The sequence below is a fragment of the Gouania willdenowi genome, chromosome 21 (assembly GCF_900634775.1).
Source record: "Gouania willdenowi chromosome 21, fGouWil2.1, whole genome shotgun sequence".
NCBI classification, from domain to species: Eukaryota; Metazoa; Chordata; class Actinopteri; order Blenniiformes; family Gobiesocidae; genus Gouania; species Gouania willdenowi.
This window is the reverse complement of record NC_041064.1, coordinates 9,373,608-9,386,757: the sequence shown is the minus strand read 5'-3', so window position 1 is coordinate 9,386,757 and position 13,150 is coordinate 9,373,608. Positions and strand designations below refer to the sequence as shown.

At 37.0% G+C, this 13,150-nt stretch overlaps 1 protein-coding gene across 16 annotated transcripts in view; it reads left to right on the top strand.

Moving 5' to 3' along the window:
• The window catches only part of map2 (microtubule-associated protein 2), an 83,776-nt gene that overhangs the window by 38,136 nt on the left and 32,490 nt on the right, over window positions 1-13,150 (top strand). For 12 of the 16 annotated variants that reach the window (XM_028435700.1, XM_028435698.1, XM_028435699.1 and 9 more), the window contains 3 exons: window positions 2,894-3,158; window positions 11,314-11,403; window positions 12,714-12,788. In XM_028435700.1, coding sequence (XP_028291501.1) covers window positions 2,948-3,158; window positions 11,314-11,403; window positions 12,714-12,788 — 376 coding nt within the window. In that variant the 5' untranslated portion in view covers window positions 2,894-2,947. Of the gene's footprint in view, window positions 1-2,893; window positions 3,159-6,487; window positions 6,616-11,313; window positions 11,404-12,713; window positions 12,789-13,150 lie in introns of those variants that run through there. The other 4 variants (XM_028435689.1, XM_028435691.1, XM_028435702.1 and 1 more) reach the window with 3 other exon arrangements.

Here is a 13,150-nt window from a genome sequence, read left to right as displayed (position 1 = left end):
GACTCACCCGAATCGCTGATCTAATTAATTAGAGAATGTGTAATGAATCACGATTAATCTAAATTAATCTCAGTATTTGACACGAGAAGCAATGTTTTACAATTTAAATGTAATTGGTATCTGACTGAATCAATGGAATGAAAACGACAAATGAGCTTAAACAACAAAATTGTGTTTATTATTTTCATCGCTGAGTGCTGACATAATGTGCAATATGAAGTAAGCTACATTTTTTGTAAACTTTCTATTACAAATGTGTTTTTGTTTATTGAAATAAAAAACATCACTTAGTATAGAACATTTCAAAGAAGTGGATGCAGTTCCGCACTGTTTGTAGTGCGAAGAAGAAGAAGAAAAGGTGATTAAGTCCATTATTTTTCTATACTTAATCGTGTTTGACGCATTCAAATCCCATCTCTTATATATGTTTATTTAAAATATATAATATGAAAAATGATAAATGTATGAATGAAAAAAGCTCGACCTTAACTAATCCTTTTCCCCAAAAACCTACATTTTGCCACAAAGATCATGTTTCTATGTCAAACAGAACCAAAGTTATGGTGAGATTGGGTAATTCTCAAATCCAGATGGCGGCCATCTTGGATCTTGCTCTGAGCACAATTTTATGGTCTTTGACCCTGAAAACCTATAATTCACCACTAAGATCATGCTTCTATGTCAAATAGAACCATAGTTATGACAAAATATCCAAATTGGCAATACTGTACATATGGTGACCATCTTGGATTTCTACATTTTGAGTGGGAACCATTGGTTTCCCTGTGTGGATCCCATTAAAAAAGAAAAAAGAAAAAGGATTGTATCTTAGCCTAATATTTCTACATATCTGCCAGGCTAAGTGCTTTCAGTTGAATAAAGAACATTTGAGATGAGCCTGGTTGGTTTCGTACTGAGAACAAATAAACGTGATAAGAAGTGTAAGAAAGTAGTATTTTCTTCTTTTTCCAGATAAGTCTTTCTTGTCCTTTCTCTCCCGAATCATTACAGACATGCTTCCTGGCAACCAATCAGCTTCATCATGTCGTGTCTGGAAATTTGCCACGGAGGTCAATGTGACCCTCAGCCTCAGACAGACAGCATGTGGATGTGGATGCAGCATCAATTCGGCTTTTTACGAGCCTTAATATTGGAAGTGCTCGTTAGCGAGGGCTGGAAAAGTGACACAGTAGATTAACAAGCGATGGAACAGGCAGGTTTTATTAAGGCAGTCGCTGGAGTGGAGCGTGGCGTTTCTGTGGAGTTCTCATTCACATTGATGTTCCCTTCAGAGCTGAGTCATTGCCTTTTGACTCTGATCCGTTCAGGCTGCAGGGGCTTACAGATGTCACATATTCAAATCGTTTCAGTTCTACTTCTGGGTTTAGGGCCCCCTGTTTTTCTGTGATTCACCATTAATATTTTTTGTGCTATTTCTTTGTTTATAGCTTTATTTAGATTAAATATAATAATTTCAATGTGAGAATAAGAAATTGGCAACATTTTTCGAACAATTTTTGTTATTGTCAGGGTTGGCCAACTCACGCTCACATGGAATAACTTGAATTTATATACATAATGTTGACATTACACTGTCATTATTATGACACATCTGTCATTAGCATGAATAAGGTGTCATGAAGGCTGTCATTAAGTGTTGTTCGTTATCCTAACATTAACCCTACCTCACCCACTAGATCCCTCCACCTAACCCAACATAGCTCCAAAGGTGTCATAATTTAGCGAACGACACTTAATGACAGCCTTCATGACACCTTATTAATGCTAATGACAGCATAATGTGAGCCTCATGTATAAAACTTCAAGTAAAGTGTAATGATACATGTGTTAAATGCTTGCAGAAAAAATAACTACAGTAGTACCAAAAAATGGAATAAGGAACCGCAAATATGTTGAAATGCTCCAGTGTGTTAAAGACTTACCTATTGTCCAGGTAGAACACTTTGCTCGCAGTCTGATGGTTTGCTGGATGATATTAGCATATCTAAAAGTCAAACGGGAGATGGAGCATTCAGCTATCAGGCTCCTCGCTTATGGACCTAGTTCCCAGTCTCAGTGTAGGATGTTGGTACTGTCTTTACCTTTAAAGAAAAAACATAAAACTTACTTTAAAAAGTGTATAATTTGGTCCTGCTGATCTTTGTATTCCTCCCCGATCTCGGCTCTGTCTTATCCTACTTGGGTTGGGATACAGGGCCATGTCTAGCCTAGACACTGGCTGTGTTTGAAATGGCATACTAACTTACTACTTACTAATACTAATATATTAATACTAAGTCTGATATCAAAATTTGTATCTAGTGTGTTCACATTAGAGAGTTTTGAAAAAATTGAGTATGCGATAAATACCCAGATGTATACTATATGGGGACATTTTTTAAGTATGCACAGGGGGCGCTCTCGTCATACTGAGCTGATGCATTGCAAGTGGAATGCAAAATCCTCCTGGGACCGGGCTCCAGCTAAAAATCAAAACATCCCCTTTTCAAAACAAAAGCATATCTTCTTGTCTTCCATTATTTTTTCAACGGGTTAAAATAGGGCTCTTGTTTTGAAGTTAACCGGAACTTTTGTCAGTAGAACAATGGCGCGTCTCCGAAAATCTCCGAAATGTCGGCGTGAAATGTGTTTCTGCGAGTTTTAAGGATCAAATGACCACATGTTGATATTCTACTTGGTCACTTTCTTGCTTGAAATATTTCCAGAACTTTCAAGGGTTGTGAATCAGCAGAGATATTTAGCCTCGGTGTTTTTCCATATAATTTAGTAATGAGTTTAATGAAATGACTTGATGTTTTTGACGATGTATGGACAAAGTTGATTGCTGATTGCTCTTTTCTTCATCTTCTCTATTTCTTCTCACCTATCAAAGAAGGAGAGGACACGGTAAACGCCGGCGCCTCCTCGGCTGCGTGCGACCATCAGTATGGAAGACAGTCGACAGCCAGAAGACAGTGCCCCCCAGTGGGATTCTTCAGGGGGGCAGGAGCCCAGTGGCACACATGGAGCAAATGGCTACTCGTCCTCAGTTTACAGGACATGCCAGACAGGGGCGGCTCCCATAGGTACAGCCCCTTACTCCACCAGAGAGAACGGCTTTAATGGGGAGCTAATGGGAGCTCACGCTATTACCGCAGGTAATGCTTTTTCACTCATCTGGGATGTCTTTATGCTCTGTGTCAAGAAACTAAACCGTTCTGACAAATGAGGAAGTTATCAAAGGAAAAATCTGCTATGATTACCCAAAAAACTTGCTAAATTTGCTAAACCAAATTTTAAATTACATTCTCCTTAGCACTAGTTTAACAAACGCATTCATAAACACATCCAAACACATTGTGAAAGCAAATACCTTGTTCTCACTCTAGCCAAGTGCTTGAAACGGGTTACTAGCGTACCGTTCCTTTGTCTCGTTTCTTTGCCTCCGTCAATCTTCCCTCTAAAGTACGCACAACAAACTAAAACCTGAAATAATTAAAAATAAAAGCATGGTGCTATAGAGTTAGCAGCAATATGCATAAAACTTACAGGAAGTTGTTGTTTATTGTAATAAATCATTCACAAGTCGTTTACACATTCTGTTTTAGTACCATGTGGTGAATACATTTTTTTTAATGCATTTTTATTTGCACACACATTCTGTTTTGAGGTTGTGAGCATACATGCTTGTTTGTGTATTTGTTTAGTGTATTTAGTCTTGTTATTGTGCAGGCGTTTTCCACACGAGCCGCAGTCACTGGAATCACACGCTATGTTATTACCATTGCTATGATTAACACAGAAAACCTGCCTCGTTCCCCCTGCTGTCCCTCCCACTTCCTTCATTTCCCCACCCTTACTCACACCCTGGAGACAAGACCAATGATGTAACCATAGCAACAGCTCCCCTACAATTTACTGTGCCAGGCCTTTTGTTCTTCTCGACTGTAACTTTCCACAAAAGGAGCCATGTAGCATGCAATGAATGCAGTTTAATTAACCTCCTATCTCATTATTTAGGCGTTATTTGGGATTTTACTGTTCGCAGAAGTGGCCTGTTGCAATAATCGGTGGATTTTTAGATGGATATGAGGATGGAAGTGTTGAAAGGTTAATTTGACCAGGTGGTGTAGTGTTTCTGGGTTAAAATACTGTCATTTGTATGTTCTCCCATTGCTTTTTAATGTAGGTATGAAAAAATTGTGACAAACGCACATTTTTTCTTAGAACTAGTTTCTCACTAAAAGAAACAATACATGGTTGTTTAAATGTTGTTTAAACCAATAAAAGCCAGCACTTTATTGTATGAATGTTTCTGACTAAAAAAATTGTCACTGTCTCAGCCTTTTTTGTGTAATTAAAGCTGTGGTTTTCTAGTTTCTACAAAGCTTTTTGTCAGCATAACTGAGCATTGTTCCAGAGCTGGCCGGGGAATGGAGATAAGTCGGGAATACTTGGTGGCAGAAGGACCACTTTGTGAAAATCACTTCAGACTCAAGAAGAGCTACTGAAGCACATAATTGTCCTGTCGACATTCCTTTAAAAAAAAAAAAAAATGTAGAACGAGAAGGGAAGTTATGCTAGAAATGGTCCAGAGACGGGCAGAAAAAAACTGCTCATCAATGGAAAGAGAATGGAAAGAAAGCAACATTTGAAATTATTCTAAAATTAAAAAATTCTAAGTCACATCAGGCTGAACCAGGTTCAGATGTATTGATGTAAATATACGTCAATTGGATTTTTCAATGGCGGTTGCTAGGAGACACTTTCCCGGACCTCTCCAATGAATATCAGCCTTGTACTATGATGTAGTGACCAACTGGTGCAAGTGTAGGTGGCAGCAGCGCACCTTTGGATGAGAGATTAGCCGTGATGTGAACAATCAACAGGGAGGGAGAAACCGTGGATGATGGATAAAATGAAAGTAGAGTCAATTCTTTCAGGATCTGGTTTCAGATTTTACATGGTCATAGTACAAATATTTTTGTGGGCCTTTAAAAATCAGTCACAATGCTGTAAAAATGGCTGGCAGTGACGGGGGGTAGCTGTTCTGAAAATGGCTGGCAGCCAATGAGCTAAAAACCACAGAAATTGGTAAAAGTTGCAAATTAGAATTTACCTTAAAAGTGGCAATAAAGGGTTGAGAGGTGCTGAAAATGTGAAAAAAGAAAAAAATGTGCAGAAAAGACATTGAAATTTGAAGGAGAAGTGGCAGAAATAGTAATGTATCAAAAACACATGGAAAAAAGCAGAAATATGGCAAGAGAAAGTGGCGAATATAGGTTTGAATAGGGTAAGTTTGATGTAGTTGAGAATCCCTGTGTTAGAGGACAGCAGTGTACAGAGGATATTTACCTTTATTCATGATAACCAGCAATATGTAGGTTTCCTCTATTTTCTGCACAGACCCAAGTGCCACGCCTATGTCAGAGCTGGCCCACTGCCGCGTGTCTCGCTTATTAAGCTTCTGTCTGGATGTCTTTGTAACATCAGTAGTCAGGGTTGGGGTCAATTTTAATTGTAATTGTGTAATTAATAATTACAATAATGACATAAATATAGTGGTAATTGTAATTTTTTAAAAATATTGCTGTTGTAATTGTAATTTAATTGTATTTGAGTTCAGATAATTGACTTTGTAAATGTACCATAATTGTCATGGAAATGCTATCAATTACAATTTAATTAAACTCTCAATTGGGGAACCATGTTACAGTTCTGTTGCTTATACATACAGTATGTAGTTAATAGTTAAGTATGTTTGATATCAAGTTTTCCCTTGACCTGTCAGTTCTCTTGAGGATCATTTTACCATTAAAAAAAAAATTGAAATCAAGGGGTATACCGACAGAAAAAAGGCTCAAATATTAATATCAATATTTTCATTGATTAGGAAGACTAACAAGGTAACCAAGAGATGAGAAACAGATTATATTATAATATTTAGTGTATTTTACAGCTGATACAAGACATGGGTCAAAAATTGTAAGTGAATTTTAGTAATTGAACGTTATTGTAATTGACATTCTGGGGAAATTATTGTAATTTTAATTGTAACTGGAAAAAATGCCGGTCAACGTAATCATAATTTAACACGGATAATTGAAGACGTAATTGAAAAATGTAATTGACCCTACCTGTCGGTAGTCCTCTTACCAACATGATAAAAACAAAAGTATAATGATTGAAAAAAAAAAAAGCAGGCAGGCCTATTAAAACCTAGCCATTACATTTTGATTTTGGACACAGACCAAAAATAAGATTCTGGACCCAAAATCAGTGGGCCACCTTTCTGTTGCTATGGCAACCACTCGCTTTACACATTTCGGACGCCCCACTGGTATCCTATGAATCATCACTTCTGCTGTGTGTGTGTGTGTGTGTGTGTGTGTGTGTGTGTGTGTGTGTGTGTGTGTGTGTGTGTGTGTGTGTGTGTGTGTGTGTGTGTGTGTGTGTGTGTGTGTGTGTGTGTGTGTGTGTGTGTGTGTGTGTGTGTGTTAGTTACATGGGGCAGCCCTATTGGTGCTGTATGATGACTCTGAGCTCCCAGTCGCAGTCTGTTCTGTTCTTAGAAAGGGAGCGTTCTCTGCTGCTGCAGGCTTTTCTTACACACAGGTAACACACGCTTCCACTTTACATGGAAAGTCTGTTTTTGTCTGCTTTTGTTATGATTGGTTACTGATGTTGGTAAAAAGATAAAGGGATGCTGACTTTTCCTTTTTGTAAAAATCAAAGCAGCTCTTTGTGCATGTGATGTATTCTGCTGTCATAGCAGGCCGCCGTGCATTTTGACATCACTCAGAGAAATCCCGATTCAGCACGATAAGGCTTTATTTCATCACTGCCGGTGAGCTTTAGGGATGTCTCAGGGATGTTTTACGGTGCTGTCTGTTGATGTTTTATTGGGTTAACAAGTCTCAGCTTCTCCTATGAATGCTATGCTGCTTTTATCTGTGTCTACAGGAGACTGTCCTGTTGTGCATTTATTTTCGTGCCCATCAAAGATTAATGCAAGCAGCTCATACATACATTAACCCTGAGTTTCTGTTAAGATTTTTCCTTTAGTAGCTACTCAATGTACTTGACTGTAAATGCATTATTGATTTACCAGAATAGGATTATTATCCTGATATACACATTTTTGAGTGTAAAAAATTGCTTTCAATGCTTAATGTGTTGTCTAACCAAACAAATACTTTCAGTAGTGGGATGTGTCATAAAAAGTTTGAGGCGAACAACCACTGTACTAAAATTTTTGATTGATTTTATGTAGCTTTTTTATTTTTAACTTAGCTTAAAGCTGCTGGAAACAATAATTTTGGTCATACAAAAACATAGTGTAGACCTCATAGATCAATAAACCGAATATCATTTGCAAAAAAGTTTGAAGATACCACTCAAAAGTTTGTTTTGATCTCCACTTTAAACGCTCTCTTATCAACATTGACGTTTAGATTTGGCACATTGCATTGTGGGACGTAGAGTCCCGTAATCAGATGCATAGAAGTGTTTTAACTTTTTTCTTTCAGTGATTTCTTGTGTTTGCCCTTAAAACTCTGCGAAAGTGACTTCCTAACACATTTCTGGTGTTTTCACGGACAGATACTGTCGTTGAGGCAAACAATAGCAGATGTTTATTTTTGGCCTTATGCAAAATGATCTGAATTATGCTGAAATTAAATGTCTCACGGAGAGAGGTAATATCACAGGGAATACTGGGAACAAACTAGAAAAATGGTGCTAAGGGAATCCATGTCTTCCTCCTCTGCCAAAGAAAAACAGGAAATCATGGTAAAACTGAAGGGAAAACACGTCTATGCATCAGTTTATAGGACTCCACATCCCACAATGCAACGTGCAAAATTTTTTCGACAGGTCAGTAAACTAGTGTTTACAGTGGAGATCAAAACAAACGAGCAGTAATTTCAACCTTTTTTATCTGAGATTTATTGAAATGAGGCCTACACTATGTCTTTAATTCATATAAAACTAGTAGAGTGCCCGTCAGAAGTTTGTATTCATATAATGGGGCTTAAAAAGAGTTGTCAATTATGACCAAATGAGTATGTGTTTGAAGGTTGGATGTACATAGAGGTGTACATACTTTTTGTACCTTTCTGTTGTGTTTTTGTGCATTTTTTGTATAATTGTTTTTTTTGTTGCCATTATAGTGTGATTCTAGAGTCATTTTGTGTATTTTTGTATTTTTTTTGGTGTAGTTTTGTGCTTTTCTGTTGTCATTTTATGTATTTTTTTGTATAAATATTTACTTAATTGTATTTTGAGTCACTTTAATATTTTTGTGTGTGTGTGAGACTTGCTACTCCATGGAGCACACACATGCACCCACATCAGTGACATCAGGCCCAATAAGTGAGACTTGAGAGCTACGCACACACGCAGAACATTCTTGCATTTATAGGTAGATATATTGTCTCCAGCAGCTTTATGTTTAGTGGACTAAAGGTAAGTGACTTCTTTACATAAAACACCAAAAATGGGCCACTGTCAAAATAAAGCAATGTGCATAAGGTAATAACAAGGGTCTCTCTTGAAATAAATACTTTTATACTTAACCTTCAAACCTCTTCATCGCTTTATTTGACAGTCTGTACAGCTTTTGCAGCATTTCCAGGTGAGCCAAAAAAATAAACTTGAAGCTCTTTTCTTTCCTCTCAAAGTCTTTGTGCTACACATATTGCAGATGGGAAATGTGCTGACAGCAAAGGAACTACCAGATAGATACCTTAGAGCTAAGCTTAGATTAGCATACCGTATACTGTAGCAGCACTGGCTGTGCAGGGAGAAAGGAGTGTGTCTGTTATTGGGTTCAGATTGTCTAATCAGAATGATTAAAGAACTAAATAAATTGCAAATATGTAATTGTTGTGTTCCCAACTGCACAGCTTCTGTTAATGATCCAGCTCGCTAACATAATGGATGGAAAATTAAATCTACCCAATTTGTCACCTGATTAGGTACTGTAATTCACGAGCTGTTAGTACTAAACTAATTTCTGAATGTTTGTTTCTAATTAAGCTAAACAATAATATCTCAATTACATTTGTTTTGTTGTTGATGTTGTTCTCATTGTTGTTAATTGTTTTTCTTTTTTTTTTCCCGTTTTCTGCTGCGTTTCTGTTTTTTTTTTTTTTGGTGCCTTGTCGTTCTTTTTCTGTTAAAATTTAACCAACGACCACATTTTTATTGGTTGAGGTGCCTTTTAAAATGTGTTTGTTTATAGAAACCAAATTAAAAACGGTCTCACGTGATTGAACATCACATCAATCCTCAGTTTCATTTAGTTACTAAACCATTAAACTGGCTCTGCTGACCTTTTCATTGCATTCTGCTACTTCGGTTAATATTCAGAATTAACAGTACATTCTGGATGTGTGCATGCGTGTGTGCCCCCTAGCTCATTGTGATGTTGCACAGTTGGAAAAAAATGCACATTTTTAATCTGCTCCCACAAACAGTGTTTTGATGCAAATGTAGAAGTGGAGGAATGCATTTGGATGCAGTTCTTTATCAACGTTAAATTAATGCACAAAAGTCAGACTAAAAAACATGAACTTGATGTTTTGGAATAATTACCATAAGTCATTCAGCTTCACAACAAATTTGATACAATTCATTATTTGGGGGAAATCTATTATGATTATTTGAGACACCTCTTATTTGGGGTGTCATGCTTATGAAGTTTGGAAAAGAAATGAGTTGGTATGACTTTCATTTTTAGTTCAGCCCCAAGTTTGTGTAAAGTTTGACATGGTGCTTAACTTAATTTTATTCAACTTTCATGAATCCAACACTAATGCTGTGTTTGCATGCAAATCCTTGCTAACTAGCCTTTATACGTTCATCCACCCCAAATCCCAAAACACATGACTTCTCTTTATCTTTAGACGGTTTTTCCTCCTCAGGTTTCCTCATATGCATTTTTTTTATTGCCCCTCATTGATATACCGCAACATTTATTAATGACTTTAAATGCCATTTATCATTGAACGGGAATGATGGGTGTCTGGTAATCATTACCAAATACAATTTTCATTGACAATAAAAAACAAAGAGAGAAAATTAAAAGTTGGGATGTCCCGGTCCTCTGCTAATCTTGGTATTTTTTTAAAAAACAAAACATTTCTTTGTTTTTTATACTTGAAAACTGATTATTTATTCGATTTTTTTTATTTTTATATATATATATTTCCATCAATAAGATACACAATGCAGCTATGAGATATAGATTAGCATTGGTAAGTTAATTTTATTCTGTTTTGTTTTATGTATTGCTTATAATAAATAATATTATTTTAAATAAAATTGGTGTCATCTTAAGCGTCACATGGTAATTTCTGTAGTTATGTACTACTACATAATTTAGAGATTTTCGGTTCATGAATCACACCTTACAACCGTATTTGTCTGCTTTTATTTTTCACCTAAAATCTTTGCACAACAAATAATTCAAAGTAAAATTTATCAGTCTTCAGTTTTCTCAGGCTAGTCAAATTCAAACGATAAAATAAAAGGCGTGCGTTTTGTGACACAAACACTAAAAACTAATGCATATGAGCTTTCCACATTTTAACTCAACTCAACACAACTTTATCTATATAGCGCACATTACAACAAAGTCATCTCAGTGTGCAAAGAACATCTCATTAGGTGTTCTTTGGCCATTTATAACTGGGGCTGCTGCATTGGTTAGCATCAACCTGTCTTGTTTAAATAGACATACATGGTTTGCTCTGCCTTCCTCCTAAAGTTAACTGGGATTGGCTCCAGTAATTCTGTGACGCTGTACAGAATAAGTTGGTACGCAAGATGAGAAAAGTAATTAATATTTCATTTGTGTGTGTATGCATGCTTCAGGGACAAAAAAGATCTGATGCACTAAATAGAATAAATAAGTGGAAAAAAAATTGTATTTATTCACTGTAATTTGTATTCTGCACCGACTGAAGGACAGTGGGTTTCCATGGAGATGTTCAGCGCTTTCACCAGGAGTCCTTGTGTCACTGCAGTTATGGAAACAATCTCAGCCCCCTCACATCGGTTTTTATCTCAGGAAACAGAGGGATGTAAAATTAAGGATTGGGCTGTATTATTTATGTTATATGAAAATTGCATTCAGTGTCGCATAACTTTTTATTTAAACATTACTGCATCATAAACACACTAACCTATTCTCTTGATGCTGCCCCTCAACCTAATTCCGCTTTATCAAATAAAAATCCAAATCACTTATTTACCTTTGTACCAATAATGATGTTTTTCCTTTTCTGTCCATGTGATTTTTCTACTCAGAGCAAGTGTCGGCACGTATTGTGCAGGAAGTGACAGCGGAGGCAGTGGCAGTTCTGAAAGGAGAACAGGAAACTCAAAGACTACCATCAGGTGAGAGCTACAAAGGAGCACGTTTGGGTTTTATAATCACTCTAGATGTTACGGCTCATTCGTACCGTCCATTTAGCAATAATCTTTATACTAACTGGTGCTTGAGGGTTACGGTAACCCAGGAACAGGCTTTAAATATTAAAAAGTTTCAGCATTTCATTTGTTTTTCTTTGGACAGTGGGAGGTGACCACTCCACACCTGGGTCACATCTTTTAATTACACGCACACATGAGTTACAGTGCATCAAAGGAGCAAATAGACATGCTTGCATGCGCAACAACAATCATTGCAACATGTACTCAAGCATGTCCATTAGCAGCAGTTGGACTTTCCACTTTCATGTAAATAATGTAAATTCTAGGCTCCCAAAGTGGCGTACGCAAATTGTGATCGGGGGTATGTGAATAAAAAAAAAAAAAAAAACACGTGACAACATTGGAAACTAGAATATAAATCAACTAGGAGTCAGGAGCCTTCATGCATTGCCACTAATTCCACATTGGCCTCTGTAAAAAAATGGCCAGTCGCCCTGCTCTTGCATAAACTTGTGTGAATTTACACCTGTGATTGACTGTCGCTCATTCATTGAGTGTGACTAACCAATGAAAATGAATAAGATAAATGTCCTTTCACATGGACTGCTACTAGTAGTCAGCCCACAGTTGAAGCGTCTCCTGCCAGCGACAGCTACACGCATTATTCAAGGTGTACGGAGGACAAAGATGCTAGCAGCGGTTCACTAGTTGATAGCCGAGCTACTAGCATGGAAATGGACAGTAGCGAGGAGTCCCCTCATGCAGCCTCAGAAAGAGAAACAATCTCCTCAAAAAAAGCACAAACATAAAATTCAGCCACACATTGCCAGTTTTGTGCATCTTCTCAGCCTCACTCTTCTCACCAAAGTTGTAGAAAGTTGTATTTCACAGTTTCAGGGTGATGAATGTGTTGTATTACTGCTATATGTTCAATCAACTAATGTTTTGTAGATTTTTTTCCAAAAACAAAGATTTTTTTTTACTGAAAATACCAGTGGGATAGTTAATTAAATATAGCAAACAAGTTATAGTTCTGATTACATTTTTATTATATATTATTCCTCAACAGGATAGGTAAAAATTAGGGGGACAGTTTACTCTAGGGCTACATTGTATATGAAATTACATTATGTTTAATTGTGCAGGAGTAGAGGATACATAGCTTCAGGTTAAATGTCTAAAAGTTTACAGGACTGTGAACAGTTTGGGAACCTCTGATGTAAATTGTAGGATTTCTATGAATTTCCTGTGATTTTCTCTACTTCTCATTTTAGTTGAAGATACCACCAACTTACCCCCCTCCCCACCGCCCTCACCAGCTGCAGAGCACTTAGGTCCTGTGGAACGAGGTAGGCTCAGAGTGTCACCTCAACACATCTCCAATGGATGAGGCCTTCTTATTTCCTCATTTTAGTGCATCTTCTGGATTTTTGTATTTCCCAAAACTTTGGTGGTGGAGCATGTCCACACTCATCCACTCACTTTCCCTTCGGACGTGCCCTTTCAATTGCAATGAGATCAAACATAGATAATTCCTGAACAAGAATTTCAACAAAAAACGTTTTTTTCTCTATAATAACTCTTGTTCTAAAGATCCTCATCTACATTGTATTATATAACATCAAACAAGCATTGTTGGAGGTCCTTAAACACCATTACCACATTAAACTAACCATACCTTTTCATCATTCCCCTTATATTCTTTTGGATT